Source organism: Asterias rubens, chromosome 11 (assembly GCF_902459465.1).
Source record: "Asterias rubens chromosome 11, eAstRub1.3, whole genome shotgun sequence".
In the NCBI taxonomy this organism is placed as follows: Eukaryota; Metazoa; Echinodermata; class Asteroidea; order Forcipulatida; family Asteriidae; genus Asterias; species Asterias rubens.
Genome location: NC_047072.1, coordinates 13964544 through 13991882, shown reverse-complemented (window position 1 = coordinate 13991882; position 27339 = coordinate 13964544). Strand labels below are relative to the sequence as shown.

Below are 27339 nucleotides of genomic sequence, written 5' to 3'. Positions count from 1 at the left end.
TTAATTTGATTAAAGAAAACGTAAACAAGGATCCGTATGGTTTTCAAAATTAAAACGTCTTTAGGGCATGACTTGTAACTTAACTAAAACATTGCTTGAAAATTTTAAGAACGCATGGTTCAGTACATCAACTAGGCTCACTTCTCACACTCTTCCATTGCACATGGTTCTAGTAAAGTTGAAGGCCCAAACAAATTTTCTTTGCCCCCGCCTGCCTCCCCCCACCCCAACATATACAAATGTCTAGGAGCACCACTGTTGGAAGCCCAAGGTTGCTCCAAATGTTTGAATGCAAGCTAGACCTATAACATTATACAAAGAAGAAACCTGTTAAAGAAAAATAATATACAAGTAAATAAAGCTTAAAGCTTGAAATAAGTACATACAGGTGGATTCTTTACATACTTAACAATTCATTTTTTAACTCAATGTTTTAAAGCAACAAACAACAATTTTCTTTATACAACTCCTCTAGAAATTTATTTAAAAAAAAATCACAATTAGACAAATCATAAATTCAAGTTTATTTTTGTGATTGTCAACAAATCCTAGAAATTGGTTCAGAATTGTCAAACTGACTGCAACTCGCCAATGTGTATTCATAATGATGACCAATTAATGGATTTTTTAAAATTTTATATTTAATTGCCCATACGGAAACCACAAGCAAAAATGCCTGGCCCTATTACTTTCATACCAGTTCCATGACTGTTACTGGAATAGGGCGCCAAAACAAAGAAAATGCCATGGAAAGCGGCACAGTTTTCATATCCTGACCTATGTACCAAACAACCAAAGTTCTAATAAAACTTGTTATTTTTCTTCTCTTTAGTTGCATATGAATGGTTTGTTTACAAAGTAAGTTTATCGATACAAATGATGAAGATAAGGCAGACCGCATTTAAGTGCTTATTAAAATAATAATATACATGTAATCTTTCGGACGGAAACTGGTGTAATGAATCAGTCAACTTTTGGGAAATTTCTTCTGACGATGCTCAATCACTGGACAAGCTGGGAAGTACCATCAATACCCTTTCCTGTAATTAAAGAAAGCAAACAAAGAAGGTCATCGTTAAAACAACGTCTAAAACAATGCGAAAAGTCTTCTTAAAAGTCTCGCTCATATATATGATTATTGGAGAAATACTATAAAATAATTCCTAAGGTGTTTAAAGTAATAAAAAGTAAACTAAGGTCAGTTCAAGGTGAATTTACTGCAATAGGTTACATAGAACAGGATATATCAGTCATGACTTGTAGCTGTTTAGGGCACATTCGGCAGGAGTTCTCTTCATTCGGGATTACTACATTTCCACTTGTTGTAAAATGTTGTAAGTCTTACAACCATATCAATTAACAGTTCCTACCTGGTTGTTGTGTTTTACGAGGTCGAACGATGCCTTCTCGAGATGGAGGTCTAGCTGATATCATTCTTACCCCAGGGGACACCTTAGGTGTACCCAGTGTGCGACACTGTTCATCATACTCATGGGCTGTTAGAATAGGTGTGCAAGGTCAAGGAAAGTAATAAGCATAAAGCATGATTTTGCGCTCAATGATACTTAAAGTGTGTGCATCCGATGATCCGTATGCAATTCAGATAAAGGGCCTAGGACACTTTTAGAAAAGTTTGGGGCTAGTCCCTTTTTTAGAAAATTTACAACAACCGAACTTTATCACAAAGTTTTGATTATCCTTGAGGTGCATTTCAGGCTTTCTTCATACCATGATGAGTTTCTTGTTGGACTGCATTTGTATGCAACTACTACATGTGATACCTGGATACTGTACACAATCAGGCTGATTTAAACCAGATGAGGCAAAGAAAAATATCTGTCTTTTAAAATATTTCAAAAGGATATTTGCAGTGACTGGTAGAAACAGTTGTTCCATCTCTGTGATGATTTCCACATGATGTCCAATGGATCCCTGACCACTCTCCCCTTGAACTCCTACAGCTATTGCATACAATTGCAGCTCAAGCAAAGCTTTCATCCCAGCTGAAACCTGATACATTAAGAAGATAGGATCACTGGGGTTTTTTTTGGGCGTTATAAAATAACATCTTTTCAAGTGATACTAGCCTATTGCTCCTACTCTGTCAAAGAGTTTGCTACATATTGCGATGAAATCTTCTCATTATTTTTCAAATTCTTGTGTGGGAAATTCATTTTTGTTTTGTTTTTTGGATGAAGCAGGAAATGTGTTATAGATAAATCTTGACTGTAGGAAAAGCGTGGGGTTGGTCTTTGTTGTCGTAAAATAAGCAGGTGTTGATGCTATATAGCAATTTTACACATTTCTGCAATTGCCTACTCTGGACAAGTACAACAAACTAGTATTACAGCCTTTTATTACCTGGAATGGTATTCTAAGAGGAAAGATTATCTTCTTGTTCTGTTGTTCCTTGTGTTGTGTAATGAATGTGAATATTCAATATTTCTACTGTAGATGTAATCTGAAGCATTGAGTAGGTTTCCCAAATATGAGAGTATAATGTACTTACAGGTCCTGGCTTGTACACAGCTTGAAGTCCAGTCGCAGGTGGTGGCTGCTTTACTTTGTACCTGCAGGAGTCAATCCCAAAGTTCTTCAGGTTGACTGTGAAGGCATACGTGCATCCCTCACATAGTGTCCCAAAGTGTACCTCTCCTGGGACCAACTCAAACCCTCTCATCTTAGACAAGGGGGCAATTCCTTTTGCCTCGGCCCCTGCAATAGAAGAGGTGTAGACCTTACGTCGAACGGGGTCCTCAAGAACTTGAAACTGCAGAGAAGACATGGAAGAAAACAGAAATGTTCTTCTTACAATAGTTTAAGATTAGTGTTTCATTTGTAAAATGCTGAAGTTCATTCTGTCCAATGGCTTTGCTGTAGTCCACTTCCATACTTACAAGTAAAGTATCGGATCATGAAGCCTGGTTCATATTGTACTTCCTATGAATGCGAATGCGATACAATTTTTGATGTCACAAATTCGCAACAAATAATTTGCCTCAGTTGACTTTATGTGCTCAACTCCTGCAAAACATTTGCAGCGAAAACAGCCCTGTGACTTCAAAATTCGCATTCGCATTCGCACTCGCAGGAAGTTTGAACCAGGATTAAGTATGCTCTTCAAAGGTTATACGCGTGACTTTCTACTGCGTATTGGTGCTAACCCTTTAATCACTTCTCATCACACAATGAGTGGGTAGTCCATTGAATGTAACAAGATCTACAAATTGAGACAAAAGTTCGTCATCACTCTGCTAAAGGCATTGAAAAGTTTGTCAAGGTTTCATACAAAAAGTGTAGAAAAATACCACAACATGATATCAACTTACATGTTGATTGGGCACCATGCCAGGCCTCTGTCCCAAGATGGCTGCCGGAAGTCGGACAGTCTCTTTCCTTGGTTCCCCATTGACATCTACAAGCAGGCTCTTGGTCAGGATGAGATCACTCCCAGCTGATGGGATACCATCTCCATCCATGCCTGATGCTCTATTCTCATTGAACTGGCTCAGGGAACGGGGCTCATCCACTGCATTATTTACATTTACACTGTTTCTATCTATGAAACAAAAACAAGACAATCAATTATTCGTCAGCTGTTATTGGTCAATTTTTAATACACATTCTGAGCCTACATAACTATTTTCTATTGCAAGTTGCTGACAAACCTCCAGCATAAAATGTTATCCCACTTTTTACGATGCACAAAGAAAATTGTTCAATCTCTCAACAACTTGTTGTTTGTTTTTTCAAAATTGCCCTTCCTGAAAAGTTTGAATTAAATTGAACAAATATTAAAATAAATACAGCAAAACCAAAACCTTTAAATGTATCATTGTAATTAGTTACCAGTGTAGCCAGAGCGATCAGTATAAGCTCCTTCATCTACATGTTCAGGTATGGTAGATGGATGATTAGGAAAGGATGCATAACTGGATGGAGTCTCGCTGGGTTGGACTGCTGTCTGGGAGTTAGTGTTATCCATCAACCCTCCCGGGGTGGGGTTGCCTGAAATACACGCATTCAAAAGAGTTGAAGGCAGTGGACACTATTGGTAATTACTCAAAATAATCATCATCATAAAACCTTTCTTGATTACGAGTAATGGGGAGAGGTTGATGGTATAAAACATTGTGAGAAACAGCTCCCTCTGAAGTGACATACTTTTTGAGAAAGAAGTAATTTTCCACGAATTTGATTTCGAGACCTCAAGTTTAGAACTTGAGGTCTCGAAATCAAGCATCAGAAAGCGCATAACTTTGTGTGACAAGGGTGTTTTTTCTTTCATTATTATCCTGCATTTCTACGACCGATTGAGCTCAAATTTTCACAGGTTTGTTATTTTATGCATATGTTAAGATACACCAAGTGAGAAGACTGGTCTTTGACATTTACCAATAGTGTCCACTGTCTTTAACCAAGTCTACTTTTTGTTCACAGTATACAATAGCATATGATACTTGCGTCCACTCATTTAGTTTTGAAATGTAATTTATTTATTTAAAAACTTGGGGTTGAGCAAAGTAAATTTGACTGTGCCCAGTGAGAGTTGGACCTGCAAGCTCAAGATTAACGTGTTGGCGCTCTACCAACTGAGCTATCTACAGTCACAGCCAAAATGCTTGGGCCATCCATTCGTAACGTTAGAATAAAACATATCCTGTCCACTTCCACCCTAACAATAAACATTCTCTCCCCGTCCCCCCGCTCAATAATGATGGGAACGCAGAAGATCGCGCAATGAGAGCCAACATTGAAAGGGGGCACGGGGGCCAATTGAGATATGGCTGGGAATGTAGCTCTTTGGTGGTGGTTTTCTTGTAGTAAGTGTATGTTGAAACTAACCTGGTCTGGTAGCTGGTCCCTGTAATTGTGAAGCGTGTGCAGGTGTCGGGTTATTAGGACGGAGAGTGGTCGGCGTTCCTTGACCACCAGCATGGGCTGGAGTGGGATTCAATGGACGCACATCAGAGGGGCTTGACGATGTTATCGGGGCTGAAAAAAATTAATGGAGTTTACGATAATGATATTGCGCTAAAAAGCCATTGATCAATATTCCTTCAAGACCAGTCAAATTAATATCAAAAATTACTGTACTTTACTTTTATTCTCCTATCAATGGTTTTGGTGGTACCCGGTATGGTATACTGTAAAATAATAATAATAATAATAATAATAATAATAATAATAATAATAATAATAATAATAATAATAATAATAATAATAATAATAATAATAATAATAATAATAATAATAATAATAATAATAATAATAATAATAATAATAATAATAATAATTATAATAATAACCAATTCTTATATAGCGCATTTCACAATAACCGTATCAATGCGCTTTACAAAATATATGGGGCGTTCACTTTAAGGTGACCCCTACCCTTTCCCTTGTTTATGTTACATCAAAATTTGATGTTTATTTACCGTTGATGGTAAGGTTGACTGGTGATGGCTGTTTTTGTGGTGAGGCACTGTCTGAAGGCTCACTTTGACGAGAAGAATCTTGAGCAGCTAATGAAAATGAAAACATAACATAACAAAATTGTAACTTATATAAACAATATCAAATATAAAATGGACAGTATGGGTGATCTTGGTCCAAGATCAAAGATGAGGCAAGAAAATGTATACTTTAGCCAGAGCAATGATGTGCTAAGTCCCTTGGGCCTAAGGCTGACAGTTCTGTTTGCTTTACAAGCTGCAAGTCAAGAAGTATAGACTGTATTGAATAACCCCTTTGTTGCTATGAAAGTGACCATATTGTAGGACAGGCCATATTCGCGTCTAAACTCGTACATCAATGTGCTCCAAGCACACAGCATTCCTGGTTTGATTTCTATGGCACACGCACACACACCCACACATGCAAGTGTGTAAACACCTGCAATCGTGGACCCTCCTTTGTTCAACTCTTTGTGATAGCAACCGTACACCCCTTTGTATTCCTTTGTGATAGCAACCGTGGACCCATTGTCCCTTTTGTATATAGGTCCCCGTTTTGATTGTGGATACAAACCTGCACACGCTCAAACACGCCATGTTGTAGGGCAGGTATTTGAATGTTAATGTCATATTCGATATGGTCTAATAGGTTATTATACTGGCATAATGTGAAAGGGGTAATACTTGGTGTAATTTTTCGTAGACCGTTTCTGTGTAGTATTCTTATGGCATTTGTACTATGAAGCGCCCTCGAACAGGCTGGTGGTCTTATTTATACCTTGGGGTTGACTCCCTGGTGATTCAGATGGTGTACTAGGAAGACTAAATGCAGTCCCTTGTCCATCTCCTTGCCTAGTTGCCTCAGCCAGATCCTTCGTCAAGTTCTCCATGTCTGGGCCCTTGTTGGCATTCTGACCAACGATAAAGCTCTCTCCCCATTCACTCTTAAAGTAGGGTGGTACCTCATGGTTACGCAAGGCCTTGCGCAGATTCTGTTCCTTAGCAAGGTCCCGTCTGTTTGAACAAATAATTTGAGTTTTTTTTTAGGGTGTTTTTATTAATCAAATTACAGAATATATGAAGAAATATTTATATTTTTGACTTCAGAAAGGGATTAAAATTGAATGAGGTCTGAAACCTTTAATGATCGCCAAGATTGTGTTTCAAATCCTGTTCTCAGGCTCCGTTTCATAATAGTTGTGTGTATGCGCATGTAATGGTTTTTACACGGAATACCAGTATGTATTTAATGCATTCTGCGTTATAACTACTAGTTCTCCCTAAACGTGACATGCATGGCAACGAGCACCGGATGTACATTAGGCAAGCAATCTGAAGCAACTAGTATTTCTGATCTTTTTTGGTGATTTAAGATTGGTGAAACTCTACTACTTGATCACATTTTAACCAATCAGAATGCATAAACTCTCCAGGTATTTATGAAATTACAGCCAAAGATTGCGCACAAAAATTAATAAAAATAAAACAATTTGAGTGTCAGAAATTTTGTTTGCATATTTTAAAATGCATTAGATGACACAAGTTTAATTCTTGTTGACTGACCATTAAACCAGCAAAACTACCAATTTAGCACAAAATTGTGTTTTTAAATGCGTTCTTGTTCCTCTAGACTACATACCTGACTTTGTCCCAGTCCTCCTGTGTGTATTTATCCTTTGGCTTAGGAGCTGGGGGTAAAGGAGGGGGTGCAGTGGCCTTCTCATACAATATCTTGTTATTATCAGCATCAGATACATCTCTTGGTTTTGTTTTCGATAAGGCATCTTTGGGCAGGGCACTGTGAGTGTTTCCATCTGCTACTGCATCAGCAGGGGATGTCTTGGTGTCATCTCCCTCATCCTTAAAAACAAAACAAAATAAAGGAGTGTCAAAATAAATTTAACAAAAATTAAATGTGGTTGCCTGATGAGCTTTATTTAAACTAGTTTTCTTTCTTTTGTTAGGAGTGGTTGGCATAAATTTGATTAAAAGTTTTAATTTTAAAGTCTTGTAAAAGATTCTTCAAGAAAACATTTCTTTAAACAATTATCTGTGCAGAATATTAAATTTCTGGACCCTAGAAATAAGCACCAGTTTTTATTAGTTCTATTGTATATATTAAGGTTTATGCAACAACATTCCAATTGGAAAAAATAAAAATAAGCGTAACATTTGTTATGAAACAGGATAAATATTGACTCTACCTGGGCCAAGATGCTCGCCAGAAGCTCTCCAGCTTTGACCCTTTCTTCTTCTTCTCTAGGCTCCCTCAATTCTTCGTCTGCCCATCTCCAGTCCTTACTCTTTATCTCCTTGGCATATGCCTCAAGACCTGCCCTCATCTTCTGTCTTAACTCCTCATCAATTGGTTTATACTCAACAAATTGTCTGATCTCAAGTTCTTTGGGACACTTTGGAATAGAGAGGCAACCTTTACTTGAGGAACGAGAACCAACAGCAAGCCCCTTCCCAACTTTGGTTCCAAAATTAGGGCCAGGAGTTTTGTATTCACGAGCTGGAAGCTTTGTGAAGTCACGAGAGCGAAGGTTTGGTGGGACAATATTGGGCTCATCTAGGGTCATAAGCCAGGTCTTACTTAGGTTCGCTGTGTAAGGTCGCATGATGGTGATGCCATTGACATCTGGATGGTCAGGAAGTGGGTCACTCAAGATGGCAGTGTTTGGGTCCAAGCTAGCTCGTTTGAAGTATGTCTCTATATCGTTACCACGAAGAAGCTCAATACCACTTCCATCTTCATTAATAACAAAGAACCTTGGTAAATGGCGGTCACATTTCACACTCTCATCTTTATTATCCCCGTCAGTTTTAGACTTGATGACGTTTGCCTCTCCTGTTGACTGCACTGTGAAGACATTGCCTGCTTCATCCTCCATCTCAAAGACTATTGGCTTTTGATGTCTCATCGTGTATGCCTTTGGTCCTACATCCTCTCTCTCAACTGGAGGTAAGTATCCCACTGTCCCTTCACTTTTGACAGTCACTCTGCCGCCCTCATGGTGAAGTACTTCATAGGAGCCATCAGGAATGCTAATAATCTCTGTGCCACTGCCAAATATTGTGGTAGCCAGGCTATCCTCACTGTTGAAGATGACGGTAGCATAGCCTGGACATTCAATCTTGTAGTGTTTGATCAGCTTAAAACCAGCTGAGCCAACCTCACCTTTAAAGCAAAAAGAACAGTTCATGCAAATTTACTTTTAAATAATTATGTCAAATAATGTCAGGTCAACTTTTCTTCAAAATTCCATTTATGAAGATGCTGGTTTTACACTTGTAGTACATACGTGTAGTTTAAATAGATCCAAGCTATGATGCTTCAAGCAGTTCAAGTCATAAAAGTTAATTATAAAAGTTTCTGTTAAGGAGAATGGACGAGAAAGTGTTGCTTCGTAGATAGAATGTACAAGCCAAAGGCAAGTCAATGTAGTCTACACTCTGACTTAAACTATTTCCCCTAAACTTTGTCAAATGAAGTTTGGTCACAATTATAACTTTTTTGCAAAATATGTAAGCATATATAGTGCGTGCAACATTATCGTTTACGTTACAAACAGTTTACAGTTATGTTTTTACTAAAGGAAAATTGTTTTGGAAAATGTGTTTAGAAATTGAAATCTAAAATGTTTTCAGCTGTGTTTTGCACATTATGTTATCTTTCAATTTGGAAAGACGGTCATTTACAAGTTGAACTATTCACTTTAGTTTGTAACGAATCTACAGTTAAGTGTAGGTTCAGTAGTGTAGATTCGACATGCATCTACAGTTAAGTGTAGATTATAATAAAATAATCATAAAAATAACCTACAACTTCACAGAAATAGTTTAAGCATGTTTTAAACTCAATTGTGTTTTCTTTAATATCAAAAACATGCTCAAACATGTATTTGAAAGAATAGCTGTAGTAAAGATTCTCTCTGTCTATTTTGCATACCAACCTGTTTCAGCTAGCTCTTCAGCATCTCCAGCACAGTCCATACGGCTGTAGTAAGTGGTGATTCGTGTCCCTTCATTGTGATCTACAATACGTGATCCATCTGGGCGTTGCAATACCACAACACGATCCTCCCTAGTACACATCACCTTCAGAAACAAATAAACCACAATTACAAAATCGGGTCAAGTCTTTGTAAAAGCTTTGCATATAAGCAAGCTTTAAAAAAATCTACTGACAGTCTTTCACTTATTCACTTATTCACTTATTTTACTAGAAATAACCAAACATGGGACGAGAGACAAATCAAATGGTCCGAATTGGGATTTGAACCCAAGGCCCCCTGACACTATGACAGTGACTGCAGGCAGATGCAGAACCATACTTTTCTCTCAGTATTTCTAGAAATACTAAAATTAAATTACTTTTTGAATACTTATTGAAAAGGTTACAAAATGCCGCAGAGGGTGAGAAAAAACAACTACTCTACTCAAAAATCTAATCAACAATGAAGTAGTAAATCAGGAACTCACCTCATAAGTCAAAGGGTCTGTTGCAGAATACATCATGCATGACTTGAGCTCATACATACTACCATCTGCTTTGGTACCTATACGGGTACCGTCCTTAGCAGTAGTTATCCATTCGCTGATGCGAGGGTCTTCAACTGTGACCCCTTCCTGGCCTTCCTCTGGCTTCTCGCCTCCTGAAATGGCTGCTGTCTTGCTGGGTGCCCCTTTTATAGAGCCTGTAAGGGAAACAGATTTTTAACAACAACATGTAAAAGGGGTACTGTGTCCTTCCCTATTTTATGTGAAACAGTGACCCAGCCATCGATTTCACAAAGAGTTACGACTCGTCTTATCTCTAGTTAGGACGAGTAACTCGTCCTAACTTAGGATTAATCTTAAGGTCTGCATGCTACAGTGCAGGGTTGGGACTCGTCCTAAGTCCTAAGATTAGTCTTAAAGGCAGTGGACACTATTGGTAATTGTCAAAGACTAGCCTTCACAGTTGGTGTATCTCAACATATGCATAAAATAACAAACCTGTGAAAATTTGAGCTCAATCGGTCATCGAACTTGTGAGATAACAATGAAAGAAAAAAACACCCTTGTCACATGAAGTTGTGTGCGTTAAGATGGTTGATTTCGAGACCTCAAGTTCTAAATCAAATTGGTGGAAAATTACTTCTTTCTCAAAAACTATGGCACTTCAGAGGGTGCCGGTTCTCACAATGTTTTATACCATCAACCTCTCCCCATTACTCGACACAAGAAAGGTTTTATACTAATAATTATTTTGAGTAATTACCAATAGTGTCCACTGCCTTTAAGTTAGGAAGAGTTTTGTGAAATCGACGTCAGCACTGTTTAAAAACAATTCGAGTAAACATTCCCTTTTGTCTTCTCTTCTATAAAAATAAAAATAATTTTTCTTATCAGTGCAACAAGGTCATATCTCCGTTTATGTGAAACATGAGTTTTAGAGTGTTCCTCGATGTACACACGCACATGAATTGGACATCGAGAAGATGTTGTTGCAGAATTGTAACTGGAAACTTTTGATATGTACATTAAAAATTAAAAAAAATTGTCATTTGTAAAAATGTGATAAGATCCATGTAAACATTGGGGTAGCTTTTTATACTACCAACTTAAGACCGAGACGTGTCTCATTTACCCACAATATCATTATTTACAAAGTACCTTTCTTGGCTGCTGTCTCGGACACTAGTGTACTGATTCCACTGCCCCCTCGCTGCGGTGACTGCTCTCTGCTTTGAGATGGGCTTGGCATGACCTGATTAGATGTAGAAGCTCCTTGACTGACACTAACAGCACCATCAGCAAACAATACCTGTGAAGTATAATACTCATTAGGGGCACTCTAGCCTAAAAACTATAGTAGATCAATAGCAAATGACAATTTAAATGAATTATTGTATGGTTTGCAGTTCCGTGTTTTTTTTTTCAGAACCACCCCAACTCATTTAGGAGATCATCATTACATGGTGATACCGCAACCCTTACTATATCACAATGTAAAATAATATACAAAGCTTCCCAAACAGATTTGTAACTTAAGATCAAATTAATTTGTTTAAACTTGATTCTTTTAAGGAAAGAATTCCAATGAGTCAAATCAACATATCAAGTGTTACTCCAAGTACCTGTACGCTGCTGTCTTTCATGATCTTAATGACACTACCATCACTAGTAATCAGTCGAGACTTCTCTTTCATAGCTGGGACCTGACGGGCAGACTCACATTCCTGTTGCCCTGACGTCTTAAATGGGTAGCTCTGCCTCACCAAGAGACGGCTTGAAGATTGAGAGTCAAATTGCGTTACTCCTGAAACACAAACTAAGAAATTATCTGATGAAAATTCATGTGTAGGTAAAATACAAGACAATCCCTTTTTACACTTTGCTGTGTTCCCCCCATAACACTACCAAATTATATTTACGACGAATCATCTTCAAGCTGATGCTCATTGTCCACAAAGCTCTTAATGGCAAGGCTCCCCACTATATTTCTGAACTGCTTCAAGTTTACACTCCATCAAGGAATCTTCAATCAAGTTCCATGCTTCTCTTCATTGAACCCAAGTCTCGACACTCATGGGGTGACAGGTCTTTTTCTTCAGCTGCGCCACGAATCTGGAACTCTCTACCACTAATCTTCGATCTTGTCCTTGTACCACAAAATTCAAATCACAGGTTTTCAAGGACTTATTTTGTTGTGTCTGTTTTTCTTTGTTTTGTTTTTGTTTTGTTTTTGGTTTTACTGCGCCTTGAACACCCAGCAGGGTGGATATGTGCTCATTACAAGTCTTATTATTATTATTATTATTATTATTATTATTATTATTATTATTATTATTATTATTATTATTATTACAACAATAATAGAGACCAAGAACTAATGTACAAACATATTTTCAAACCGAAATTTATACAGTCCTTTTAAATTACGTTTTAAAGAATACAACCTTTCTGGACTGGCAATATACAAGCAACAATCACAAAATAAGTATGGGATTGAAAAGTCTAATTTGTAAAACTTTTACTGCATAGGCCTATGATAAGTAAATGTATGTGCAGTTCACAACCTTGACTGCACTTTGTGGTAAGTTTAGCCGATACCCATGATTGTCTTAAACACTGTGTTTCTTTAGTATTTTCTGACCTGCATCTTTTTCCAAGAGGTAATTGACATGGAGGCCATCTGGACAAGAGACAAAGAGCTGCTGGAATGGGGGCTCCTCTGGTTCTTGTGACTTCTTCTTGACATCCTCCATTGACTTTCTCCTCTCCTCTTCCTAAAGACAGAAGCAATATAATTTTAACTAGTTTAGTTTGATTAGGGATTTGTGAGAAAATGGGAACAAAATACATTCAATACCCTAATTAGTAGGAATTAACTATAATAAATAGTAAACTTACAGGTACAACCATTAAATCTCTTTTGTGAGACCACACAAGCTCTTTCCAGAGCCAACACTCAAACACAACCAAGGAGATTTAATACATGGTTGTACCTGCAAGTTTACTCTTATCATTCAGCCCATGCAACGCTTCAAACATCACTCAACAATTAGTATTTGAAATCCCATGTCCTGTATAAAGACTTCACTAAGTTGCTTTTGGTCACTAATGCTCGCTAATTAATGTATGCCTTTCTAAGCTAGAAGATCTGAAAACATACTCATCCAAAGCTTAATGTTTCTCTTGATTTGATTTCCCCTTACAAACTAACCCCAATGTTAATAAATGATTTGCAGAGTTACCATACCTCTTTCTGTTGTTGTTCCAGCAGCATCTGTGCCTGTCTCTCAGCCTCTTGCTGCTGCTGTTGTTTCTTTCCCTTCTTGGCTGACCCCGCCCTAGTCCCCTTAGGAGATGAGATGGTAGGGGGTGGAGATGGGCTTGTAGGTGGAGGAACATAGATCTCTACCTCTTGCTTTGTCTCTTCTAGAGAAAATTTATAACAAGAAATTCAATACAATACATTTGTAAATCAGTGTTTACTTGCTTTGAAGTCGCTAAGGTTACTCCAGTTAGACTTGCACCCACAATCTGGGGATGTTATGGAGATATTCAACCATAGTTAAAGCCATTATACACTTTCGGTACAGAAAAAAACAAAAAAGTTCACAGATTTACAAATAATTTACAGGGTTTACAGAAGGTAATGGTGAAAGACTTCTCTTGAAATATTAGTCCATGAAATGCTTTACTTTTTGAGAAAACAGTAAAACAATATCAAGTCTCGATAGCGAGAATTACGGATTTATTTTAAACACATGTCATGACATGGCGAAACGTGCGAAAACAAGAGTGGGTTTTCCCGATATTTTCTCCCGACTCCGATGACCGATTGAACCTAAATTTTCACAGGTTTGTTATTTTAAATATAAGTTGTGATACACGAAGTGTGGGCCTTTGGAAAATACTGTTTACCGAAAGTGTATAATGGCTTTAAGAGAAACCAACTTGATTGCTATGCACTAATATCATGTACTTGTAGAATAATAATGTCACATTTCAATGACACAATCAAAATGTATATTGCTGTTGTTAATTTTTAGAATAAATCCAGAAATAAGCATTACACTTTACTTTACAACAGAGACATAGTATTTTAAATACACAAGTATTTTTGTTACCTGCTCCAAAGGGAGTCCCCTTGTTGCCATAGTTACTGAGAGCCAGCACCATGCCATCACTAAGGGTGGCAGTAAATGAGCCAAAGGTGCTGATTGGCTTAGGCCTCTCCTCCGCTGGTTCTAGTACATTAGGTTCATCCAATGTGGCATCCTGTTGCATCTGACCCATACCCTTGACTGGTGAATCCCCTTTGGAAAATTGAACAGTTGCAGTTGGTTGTTAAGTTGTTTAATTGAATAACTTGTGACAAAGTTAGGCAGGGTGCAATGTGGGATTTTACTGTTTGCAATTATTTTCTTCTGATCGCAATTTTCAGGCAGATTTCAGCTTCTATATCTTATGATTAGTAGCACCCAAAGGTAAATGCACCAAGATGTTAAAGAAGCATTGCTGCCCAAATGAATGAGGCTTATATGACTTTAATGCTGGTTATCTATAGCAGGACCTACACAAAACAGACTTTTACAATAATAGCAAAGATAACATCCTTAAACCTTAACTCCTTTATTTAAATAGAATATATAACAATTGTTAGAAACTTTTTGAATTTTACGATTAGATATTAGCTGTCGTGCCGGTTGAATTTATATGGGAAGTATAAATTCTGTAAGTAAAGCATTAATCAAGCTGTGTTTATAATACATGCAAACAAAAGTAAACTGCATTGTGAAGTTGTGCTGTTAAAGTGCTCATTTTGTTAACATTTGGGAATTGCAAAAACAACCAGCAGGCTAACTACACTTTCAAAAGCATTGTAATGGTGCTTTTATTATAGGTTTCAATTAAGTTTTGTTTGAGAAAACATTTCAATTTTGCTTGTCATTTGAAAAAGAAAACAAATCACAAAGGAATTGCGGTACATGCATACAAAAACATGGAATGATTGCACCAACGACAGATGTTATTTTGCGAAGCGCTTTTAGCTTTCAGGGATGTCAAGACTTGTAAACAAAGATTGATAAATTCCATCATCACTGCAATAAAATCATTTGCTCAGTTTCAGAGAGAATTTTAGAGTACAAAAAGTATACAATGCTTTTAAAAATGAGTTTGTCAAAATCTGTGGGAGGAACGGTGTATTCAGTTGATACAATGAATCGGCAAAAAGCAACAGCACCCAGTGAATAATCGCACACGTTGGTAGCACACTAACTGACCATCGCGCGACTCTGCAAACTGTGACCCACTAACAGAGCCAGATCTTATTGACAGCTCCTCACTGGCTAGGCTACCAGCATCATCCTCAATCAAATCCTGTAAGAGCTTTGATTCTGGCCGCTGGGGGACTGAAATGGGTTAAGTTGCAAAATCAGGAATGTATGTCAGTGTACTGAACATGATTAATTGATTCCAACATCCTCTTCTTGGTTATTGTTTCAATCCTCTAACAAACCTTTGCATGGGGAATAGCCAGTGTGAAAGGGTAGGATTTACAAAGTTGATTTCATGTTGGAGATTGTTTCGGATGGGTGTCCTATTTCTGGATGGAAAAAGTTTTCACATGACATTTGTTACATTGGATTCACAGGCACTTTTCCATTATAGTCTTCCTTTAGTCCATTATTTAAAAAAGGAGTGGAAGTATAAAGGGCTTCATATTTGTAAAAATCCTGACAACCATGCACCTCACCTTTGTGTAGTACAGTGTAAATGTTTCTATCATGAGTTGAAAATTTGAATATAACTCCCAGGTGGACTTTTTTATTCCTTTTATTAAGCTACATACATGTCTTACCTTCATCTTTCTCCTGTTTTTCATTCTCAGCTTTCTCCACCACTGCTTCCTCCTCAGTCTGCATCTTCAACTCATTCTCACTCATCTCACGTGGGTTGAGGAGATGGATTACAAAGACATGGCCGTCTTTCAGTACAGATGTCTTCATAAATGTTGGGCCTATGACATTGACCATAAATCAGAGGTAAGAAACTGGGATTTCCAAAAAGGAAAATCGCTGTATCCACCCATCCAATATGATGTTGGGCTATCTTAACCCTTTAGCCCTCACTGTCCTGAACCACCCCAAAAATTACTCCTCAAACTGCCCAAGAAGTTTAGCAAGTTGTATCTTGAGTTTTGAAAAGCACCAAACAACCATACGAGTAGATAGCGCGATCCTAATATTGCCATGATCTAAGCAGAGCACAGAGTAGCCAAACACAACAGTCCCATCCCCCTTAACAAAGGTATACAACACACAACCAGTGGTTGTTTTGTGCGAGTACAAATCATATTTATGTTATGTACATTGTACAACGTATCTCACGCACAATGTACAGTTATGGCGACCGTATTATTTCCTGATAAACTTGCAGTGTTTTTACATCTGGAATACCATGATCTAAAAGTATATTTCTGTAGGTTATCTGTAGGTAATAGATGCATTAATTTTGATTTCCAAAGGTATGATGTGAATATGTATCAGTCACTCTATTACCAGTTTGTTTCTTTAAGACGACAATAAAGTTTAGCAAACTTCTGTGCAAAACTTTCCATGCAACAAACGTTTCCTCATGTCCTAACATTGAGTTATATCAATGACTTACCATCAATGAATTGTGTTTTCTCTGTGCGTATCTGGCCTCCATCACATGGAAACAGAGTAGTAACAAAACCACTTGCATGAATCAAATCATTACCAACATCATATCCAACAAACTGTCAGCAGAAAAGAGAAACATAAATATAAAAAATATTGATTATAAACAAAGGGAAATAACTCAAGTGAAAAAATCACACATAAACTATTGCTGACATCACAACAAACGCTGTTGGCAGATTGGTATTAAAATTCTATTCAACAAATACAGAAATTAAAAAAACTACTTCTTTGAAACAGAATGACACTTTCTTAAATCGTTTAAATTAATATTTTATAATTTTTTTTACACAGTTTATACAGTCTCGTAAGAATGTATTAAAAATAACACTTGTGATATATGGACCCTACTCTACTGCTTCTCTTCATAGTAAACACATTTTATATTTTATAAACTTACAGGATAATCTCGTTCTGGTTCCTTAGGCTCCTCTGGCACTACCTCCCCGGTCTTCTCTTCCTCTCCTGTTGACCCCTTATCACCTTTGACTCCCTTCTTGCTGTTGCGACCACTCTCCTTAGAGGGGGATGTGGCTCGCTTGTCCTTCTTGTCATCTTTCTTGTCTTTGTCCTCTTTCTTTGGGGATGCTGAGCGAGAACGAGACCTGAAACACAAACAAAAGATAAATTAGAAAACTCAAGAGATTTTTATGCGTTTGTGGGCAACACACTTTCTGATAGATGACTGACCTTGGTCTTCCTTTCTTTTCCTTCTCCAGTCGTTTTTTCTCTTCCTCTTCTCGAATCTTGTCTTGTTCCAGCTTCCAGGCCTTCATAGAATTTGGCCTCATAAACTGACCACTGCCAGGGTCCAGGTGGTCAATTGAGTGGGTCGGGCTTACACTACGCTTTCCTAATATTGAGCAACGATAATGCATTGTAAATTTCAGGCCTCACCATTTCAAAGATGAAGAGGCAGTGATAATCTTAAACAAAAGTTTATTAGTAGACATAAATCCTCAGGTCAATTATTTACACAAACAAAAAACACTTAAATGATTCAGTATTGTACTTTCCAGCTGAGGCTTTACCTTTAGGAGATTTTGAGCGTGACTTTTTGGGTGATCCAGACCTGGCTCGACTCTTGCCACTAGAGGGTCTTGAGACAGATGGAGATGGGGTAGCAGCAGCAGCCCTCATGGCTTCTAGTTCCTTACGTCTCATCTCAGCTTGGTACTTCTCTTCCTCAACATCCACCCATTCTTTGATGTGATCAGCGACATGCTCCATGTAGTTCCTATCAAACGGAGTGAACAGGAATTAACTTAATGTTATGAAGTGAATCCAAGTAATTTTGGTCACATTTTGTCTAGCTGTCCAGAACGCAGAACATATTCCTTAAAAATCCCATCTAGTAGAAAATGAAAGCAAGAACCAGCCATAAACAATACACTCCACAATTCTGTTCGGTAATTATTTTATACTTACTCGTACACCTCCAGCAACAATGAAAAAAGTTAATTATTACAAATCACTTAATCCATGCCTAAATACAAATTATGAAATAATGGTAGAGCTTTAAAGTGCATGTGTGCAGCATTTACCTGTGAATAAAACAAAGCCTTGAAAACGTATACAATTCTTTGTATTATTTTATGTGACAAACAAACCCACTGAGTCTATGGCTTCACACTTTGCTTCTAATTCACACAATTTATCATGAAGTGACTGCATAACTGCAGCATACCTGAAGCCGACGTTCGAATGCAACTTGGTACTCCATGGTTCATGATTCTTGAGATCAGGCCCGATAGGATTATGCATGACTACAAGAAGAGAGTGGTCCCTCTTGTGGTAGTATGTGTCCATGTATGGGTGTACCTCACATGCATCTTGAAGAACCTGTGAAATTTGTTTCAAGATTTCAAAGAGAAATATAAGAAGCAGTACAAACAACATAACACAGAACTCCAATAAACAAGCAATGTAATATTATAAACTTTCATGGTTATTATAGTGATGGTGGCTCGAGTCAACAGAATGTAGGTTTTAGCTTCATCAATGAATGCTCATAGAATGGTTGGCGAGGAACACCGGGCTTTAGTAGGTGCGAGAATGACTTTTGGAAACACAGAATGCCACAACAAAGCAGTATTAGGAAATTGTTTTTTACAACTCGTCAACCTGTCTCTTGTACTCTTTACCTGAAGTAGAACTCTTGGTTCCAAGTACTCAGCATACCGCCATTCATCTAGGTTCCTCTTGGGCTTCTCACCAATCTCCTGAACCCCAATACTCCCTGCTGAGTTAGATCTTGACCTCTGACCTTTAGTGACCTGGGGATCCAGGGAGTTCTCTGAAGGGGAAGCTCGGGAATCCAAGACTAGTGGCTCCTTAGAGGGGAGGATGGGGTTGCCAGACGCATCCTTCTCAAAGTGAACTGTAGGATTCAAAATTATTTAGGCCCATCAGAAACAGCCGCCAAGTTTCCATTTTCTTTAAATTAAACTCCTTGCAACACCCAGCAATTAGCAAATTATTTTAAAAGGGAAGAAACACTGCTGTTAAAGGAACAATAATTCTGAGCAATAACAATCTCAATTAAAGTTTTATTTCAAGATATTAAAGTTTTGTTGTACATTAGATTAAAAGTGGATATCTCCACACAAGCACATACATAACACTATATTATAAGTTACACATTGATCAACATGCAAGCGTGAATACAATTTACTTGGACAACATTATATTTAAGTATTGTCTATGGTTAAAAGTTCCTACCTTGTGACCAAGCAGTGTCACCAGTTGATCTGGGCTCAATTATTTAATGCCTTACTATGTTTTGATAATTACACATATAGAGCTATGTGGAGACATACAGATATTCTCAATACAAAATATTTAAACGAATGAGGGCCATGCATTAATTGCTTTCTACAACTAAAACAATTGAACCTAAGCACTAATTGAGAACTAACAGCCAATTAGTGAAAATACCTTCTGTGTGTTCCAATGAAAAGTGATGTGCAGAACAATCTCCTTGTTACAAGACATGAAGAAGTTTGTGCATTTAGAATTAGTCATAATTGAAGCAAGAGAAAGAAGAATTGAAAGAAACGAAATTAAAACAGTATCCTACATGTAAAAGACCCTTTGAGAGTTTTCCTTTGAAACAAAAAATCTGCTTGTGTATTTGAACTACATAACAAATAAAATGTGTGAAATACTTTTAGTACCGATAACAGAGCTGCCAAATCTCCTTGATTCTGCAGAGAGTTCCCTGAAAATAAACCAATCTTTCCATGTTCTGATGAGCAAAAATAAAAAATTTGAAAATTTCCCCATTATGATAAATGTAATTTAAAAATCACCCTAATTATTGAACAAATTTTCCCGGATTACAAAATGTTGGCAGCTCTGTGATAGGTAAATAGAGACAACAAAGTTGTGATTCTCATTCCACCCTTAATATGACTGATCATCTCCAAGGTGCCATACCTGTACTCTTGACTGACTTGGCACTGCAGGCAGACCCTTGACGAGATTTGGGCATAGGTTCATTCTTCAGTATCCCACTAGCTGTCAGATCACTTTGAGTACTCTTTGCAGAACCTGGTTTTGAACCTGGCTTATCCAAAGACTGATTAGCTGAAAGAAAGAAAGAAAGAAATGCAGGTAAGCTTTAAAGACAGGGCAAAGATATGAGCATAAGGGCACATTGTTCAAGTATAATCAAACATCATTTGGAATAATCAAAGGGAGTCCAATCACTAGAAGTTTGAAGCTACTATCGGGTCCCCTATAAAAATTGATTTTATTTCTATTTTAATCTATAATTATTTTGGATTATCAAGGGACTCCAGTAAAAGTTTACTTCTTCAGTAAACATTTTTTTCGGGGAGGTAGTCCCTTTAGAGTTTTCAGTGGAACTTGCAATTAATCTTCATTGGTACTGCACAGTGTAATTTTTAAAGTTCTAATTCGCTATAAATAGTGTTATTTTATTTTTACCATTAGCTATGGCCACCGGTACAGAAATCTCCAGCAGGGCATCCTGTTTGACAAAGAGAGGATAGGGATCATCCCATACGATCTTGCCTTCACCAGTTGTACTGTTGAGGATGTTGCCACTAGAGTCAGTTCCTCTCAGCTTCAGGCTCTCAAAGACAAACTGTCTGAAGGCGTGGTCCACTTTGGCCTGGTCCACCATGCCGCTAGCACAGTGCTGAATCAACTCCTATCAGGACAATTAAAAAAAATTAGCTAGCACTGACAATTCTCATTGGAAGTGGATTACAGTCGGACTACCAGGCAGGTGATTCCTCAGGACCAGGCATAGCTAAGGATCTCTCTCAGCTAGGAAAAACCTCCTCAGGATTCAGAGCTGATATACGTACCTGCAATCGAGCAGCCCTCTGCTTCAAGACAGCCAAACAAGGTCTTGGAAACTCTCGCAGCTTCGCCACCGGAATGTAGTCCATCATAGCAAGCTCAGCCTCCAAGGGATTGAATCCATTCAGTGTCTTGAGATGGTGGAGTCGTCGGGCAATGTCATCACCACTGCGGTAGAAGTAAGGCTTGGTGGCATCCCCATTAGACACAGGAGACTTGGAGGTAAGACTATGGAAACTGTTCTCCAGATTCTTGAGAGAAAATCACACAATATATTTCATTAATGTTTAAAATTTGAAAATCTTCTGTGCAATTCAATGGAAAAAAAGATCTGCCCAAACATAGGATTCGAACTGCCTCTAGCTGCCGGGCAACCTCGGTAGTCTAGTTGGTAAGACACTGCTCTAGAATTGCAAGGGTCGTGGGTTCGAATCCCACCCGAGTAACATGCCTGTGATATTTTTTCACAGGACTCGGGAAAGTACTGAGTATACAGTGCTAACACACATCGGTGTATGGGTAAAAACCAAAATTAATATTCTTTATCCCCGATGCAAATTTAACATCTATTATATCGTTGCGGTACCCGCTGCCAAAACATAGGATTCGAACTGCCTCTTGCTGCCGGGCAACCTCGGTAGTCTAGTTGGTAAGACACTGCTCTAGAATTGCAAGGGTCGTGGGTTCGAATCCCACCCGAGTAACATGCCTGTGATATTTTTTCACAGGACTCGGGAAAGTACCGAGTATACAGTGCTAACACACATCGGTGTATGGGTAAAAACCAAAATTAATATTCTTTATCCCCGATGCAAATTTAACATCTATTATGAAAAAAAGATCAATATTTAAACACCCTCACATCCAGGAGACTATTAAAAAACAGATCTTTGGTGATAAAGTTGGACAACAACTTGACTCAAACGTTAAATAAAGATAGCATCATGCATCACCATAAATGAGACCTTATTTCTTGGTTTCAACCACTTATAGCAATTGTATTGACCTCCAATAAACCTGCCGGGGTGGTCAAGTTGGCATAGTAGTATCTTTCCTTGCCTCACATCTCTAGAACTCTTGTTCAAATCAAGCCATGGGCACTTCATGGATTGGGTTTTCACTCCCTACATGATCGTGTGGGTTTTCCCTGGAATAAATCTCTGGGGTTTTCCTCTCACATCTAAAACTTCCTTCCTTGTCTTCTCTCCATTGGGTTCTTGGCTAGTAGTACAGTGATGAAGTTCACTTTTCTACTTGCCCTTGGCTTTACAACCAGAGTAAATTAACTAAAATAATGTCTTTCTGTCAAAGAGAAAGTCCTTACCTCTTTATCCTGTGTTGAGAGGTGCAGCTTGGTTGTCATACCCTCAATATGGGCAGCTAGTATTGGATCTAAACCATCATCCCTGGGTGTATGTGCCTTCTCACTGGGTGGCAATAGGTCCTCTTCTGTTGCTGTAATCTAAGGGGGGGGGAACAATCATGGAGTCTAAGACCAGGGGCCGATTTCACAAAGATCTAAAATTGATCGTAACTGCAGATCAATCGCAGCTGCTTAGTAAAGTGTTATGTCACAATACAAATCACTATGGTGATACTGAAAATTTGTCTTGCGATGAATTTTATTGCTTTGTGAAATCGGCCCCGGGTTCGAATTAGAGGTTGCAGCTGTGGCTGCAGATTTGTTGTCATTTTGGTATGTAGATGTTGAAGTATCATGGTGCCCATACAAACACCCTTAGCAACACCCATAGCCACCACGTTTGGCACAGCCCAGGTAAGTTCCACAATAAAGATTTCAGTGCCACATCACGTACATAAAACAGACTATTTATTGTCAGTTCACTTTTGATGACATACGACCCACACCCGTAGCTCATGTAGCCACCAATTCGGATACAGCATTAGGCTCTTAAAACAATGGTTTTTCATGAGTAAAAAAACTAACATGGTCTGACACCGTAGGAAACAATATTTTAAACAACTATAAAACAATTCCCTTGGCTAGCTCAATTTGCTACAAATAATATTTGCCCATGCATAAGACTAACCTGCTCCAGCATACAGTGCATGATCAATGGTATACTAGCACTCTCATGTGGTATACTATCCATTAGCTCATTGTAGTAGCGTTGATCCACCTCGGCAGGGGAAGGCTTCTGCTCTAGTCCCCCTAACCCCTGGATATCGGCAGGGCCACCAGCAGTCAATGCAGCACCTGCCCCTGAGGTAGTCAGGGACACCCCAGAATGGACTTCAGACACTTGGGAATAAGGGGGAAACAATTATAATTAATATATTTCATTTGTTCTAAATACTGGATTCCTTATATAGACCATATCAAATAACCACTTTGTTGCTTTGAAAGTGCCCATAATGTAGGGCTATCCGAATCAATGAAGCACGTAGTGTTCCTGGTTTGATCTCAAATATACATTATACATCTACATTATATGGGATTGATTTGGTCTATAATATGACATTATTTACAAGGTCCTTCTATGAACATGCTTGCCAGCCTGCCTCTGGAAGACTGAATATCTGCACAGGCACAAAATGTTTCTTTTATAAGTTGTGTACCATTTGTTTATAATAACTTACTCGCTGGAGGCATGGGGGGCCCAGATGCAGATGGGACTTGTACAAGTTTCATGTTGTCCATGTAGTGCAGGAATTGTCGTTTAGAATCCAGCAGGTCATACATCATACAGGCAACATCCTCAAACAGGGCCGTACCAAACTCAGTCTGAAATAAACATACATAACTAGTGAAATCTCAAGAAAACTTTGGTACAATCATACATCAAAATCATAGTAATAGTTAAGTAAGAGAGGATTGCGGTAGCACCATGTGAATATCTCTTTTGAGCATAGTGTTGGTTCTAAAAAGAACCGGTGGTTAACAACTCTAAAAAATAAAAAAAAAAAATAAAAAGATATTCACATGGTGTTACCGCAAACCTCTCTCACTATAAAAAGTTTCCAATACTACTCATAGTAATAGTTGTTTGATAAATACAATCTATTCCCTGTCTTCATGTGTGTACATTAGATTGATTGAAGCAGGAGTTAAACGTTTGTCCCAAATCACCAGTTGACTTTATACATACACACAACAGACCATTATCACGTTGCCACCATCATGGTCATGCTCCCTGCGTCCAATAACAGTAATGAATGCTAATATTCATTTTACAAAAAGGAAACAGACTATTTCTCATTACAACCTCAGTTTGGTTACATTGATTTGAATGGGAGAAAATCGAGATTGCCATACCATGATAAAGGTCTATAGTATTTCCAACTTACCCTAAGTTCATTGTCATCCACGTCATCTGGAATAATCTTCTCCTTGACGGTGTACGTCAACCTTGCTACATCATGGAGTTTAGATCCCTTAGGAGCATTGCGAAGAAGGGGATCATGTTGCTTCCAGAAAGTCTCTAATCTTGTAGTTGCTTTCTTTATCTTTGCTTTCTCTGCTTCCACAACTATCAAATAAATAACGTTGATTATGAGAGTCATAACTTCAATACGAACTATTGAGAAAATGTAGATTGTACATGGTTGCAGATCAGTCCCTCTAATACACAAAGAAGTTCAGGAAAAAACAATACTTTAAATATTTTATTTAAAAATCCTCCAGTTACTTGGTTTTTCGATTGAAATATTTTCCAAGCAGAGTATTTTAAAAGACATTAAACAATTTCAAAAAAATATGTGTGACACCTCAGCTGATTCATCTTTGCCCCGAGTTATTATCCACAATTTATCCCAAATAAAGTAATATTTACCATCTTATTATCTCTAGCAAAATATTAAAATTGACTCAAGCTGATCTCATCTTTTAATTGAAACCCAACCCCTAGCTAAACTTGAGGATTCCAACTGACCTTCTGGAGATTTCTCCTCCTCCTCTTGCTCTGCTTCCAGTGCTTTCCTCTTTTCAAACTTCTCATAGTCTTCTGACCCCACCTTAATGATGCTGTCTACATTGATACCCAGGTCAGAGAGTAGAGCTAGCAAGGGTGCAAGGTCAAACCCTTCAATCACAATGTAGTGTTGTGGGCCGTCGTCAGGCTCATCATCTGAAAAGAAAATATATCAATATTAAACGAACATACATTACAGAATTAGTAAGAAAAAAACCTTGTCTAAGATCACAGATTTACAACAAACTTACACAGCCTAATGATGATGGTAGTAGAAAACATCCCTTGAAATAATTCTGTCTGAAATGTCATATTTGATGAAAAATAAAGAAAACTAATTTCCCAGTGTGCGTTTCATAAGTTTTTATTTTAATCGATGTCGTGCCAAATGTGTTATCGGTTTTTCACTCTTGTATCGTGAACCACTTGGCCGATCGTTCTCAAACTTCTACAGGTTTGTGAGATAATGTACATGGTGGAGTACATAAAGTGCTTGTTAGCAAAAACCAATCAAATGTTCCTTTAGTCAACTACATTTAATTAGTGTTGAAGGGACAAACATTTCTGAAACTAAATTGTCTTCAGTGAGAGAATTACAATTAAGTTTTTACCGATGTATTTATTATCATCTTCTTCTTCTCCTCTCTTCTTCAGTTTGCTCTCCTTCTTGGGAGACGGAACCTCAGGGGATTTATTCTTCCCCTTGCCCTTTACTGGGGATTTGCTCCGAGCTCGTTTGTCTGCCTTGCCACCTTTCTTGTCTTTGTCTTTGCCACTGGATACCTATTAGGGGTACAGGAAAACAGGTGAGAATATTAATTTTGTTTTTTTTACCCATACACCGATGTGTGTTAGCACTGTATACTCAGTACTTTCCCGAGTCCTGTGACAAAAATATATCACAGGCATATTACTCAGGTGGGATTGGAACCCACGACCCTTGCAATTCTAGAGCAGTGTCTTACCAACTAGACTACCGAGATTGCCCGGTAGCTAGAGGCAGTTCGAATCCTATGTTTTGGCAGTGGGTACCGCAATGATATATAATAGATGTCAAATTTAACATCTATTATATAGGTGAGAATATGTTGTTTAGTATGCACAAATAAATATTTGTCTGAACAGTGGGTCAAAGTTTTTCAGAATAAATAAGAAAGCTGCAAAAATACATTAGGGCCTATGGCTTTTTAGAAAATGAACTCACAAAATGAAAAACACTGTTCTGCTCAGTATTCTTTGCAGAAAACATTTCTACAAAGAAATTAATTAATTTCTGTGTATATTGAGTAATGAAAAACTTACCTTCTTTTCATCCTCTCTTCTCTTCAGATCTTTCTGCTTAATGGCTAAGAGTTTCCATTTGAGCAGTTTGGCCAGCAATGGAAGAGGGATATCTTCATTGTTATCCAGGTGGGGCTTCACTGCTTCACAGATCTCTGAGAACATCGGAGCTTCCTTAGGCTTCTTAGCCTTAGTGTTCCCAAGCTCTTGAACCTAGAAGAAATTAAGGTCAGTACTGACAGTCAAAAACTAATAACAAGTTTATTGTACCTGTATTAATGAAACTCCACATGACAATTACAATTGCCTCTTAATTTTCTACATTTGACGCATGGTAACCTTTCTCAACAGGTTGGAGAAATGCACACTTTCAGATCAGACCTTCCATTCAGTAGTCAAAACATTTAAAAAGTGCTTTGATTCTCACAAAAAGACTTACTGTTTTTGGTTCGGAGCAGTAAAAGCAAGTTAAATTGTGAACAACATTTTTTGTTTTATAACACTTTATATTTATTTTGACTCCAGAATGTGTGATCACATTTGATTTTGTTTCAACATAGCGCCATAGTATTAGGGACAAAAATACAAACCAACCTCTAGGGCAAGAAGGTCTTTAGAGATGACACTGAAGAGTTTCCGCAGACCAGAATTAACAGCCCCAGACAACACCTTGGTGTTTTCATAATCTTCCAAGCGTTGGCCAACTATAAAGGCTATGCTGGCAGTCCAGGTTTCCTAGTGTCAAAATAAAAAGATACAATTAATTACCACCAGCAACGTGTCTTCTCTTTTCTGTTTTACTCCAATTTGTTCTACTATGCGATTGTGCTAACTTGGAAATATTAGGTGTTCTTTATTTACTTTTAATAAAGTTATTGTCACTTTGCCTCTGTCTGATGCATTATGGACTGTGTAGTAATACATTAACAACTGTTTTGTTTCAAGTTTTAAAAAAACACAATGGCTACAGGAGTTAGCACTCACTCTGTGCTTTTGAAATCAAGTATTAAGAAATATAGTGCAACATTTGTAAATGACCTGATTTTCATCTCGTTATATACAAAGTCAAAATTACAACATTGAAGTGAGACAAGAATGACTTTTAAGAGCTTCCAA

At 37.9% G+C, this 27339-nt stretch overlaps 1 protein-coding gene across 1 annotated transcript; it reads right to left on the bottom strand.

Moving 5' to 3' along the window:
- LOC117296931 (sperm-associated antigen 17-like) lies at positions 1–26872 on the bottom strand. The gene is made up of 36 exons (XM_033780038.1): positions 26818–26872; positions 26245–26436; positions 25554–25725; positions 24904–25098; positions 24320–24501; positions 23612–23756; positions 23062–23273; positions 22335–22472; positions 21016–21261; positions 20630–20855; positions 20117–20266; positions 18823–19058; positions 18366–18520; positions 17710–17915; positions 17369–17531; positions 17079–17283; positions 16626–16737; positions 15817–15975; positions 14081–14269; positions 13207–13385; positions 12601–12733; positions 11582–11763; positions 11118–11268; positions 9942–10156; positions 9413–9557; positions 7661–8637; positions 7096–7316; positions 6235–6470; positions 5439–5525; positions 4846–4995; positions 3850–4008; positions 3330–3559; positions 2510–2770; positions 1866–2010; positions 1371–1508; positions 1–1040 (listed from the first exon to the last, which is right to left on the bottom strand). The coding sequence occupies exons 2-36, from the start codon at positions 26386–26388 to the stop codon at positions 1003–1005; spliced, it is 6882 nt and encodes a 2293-aa protein (XP_033635929.1). The 5' UTR covers positions 26389–26436; positions 26818–26872; the 3' UTR covers positions 1–1002.
- Between the last annotated feature and the right edge of the window lie 467 nt (positions 26873–27339).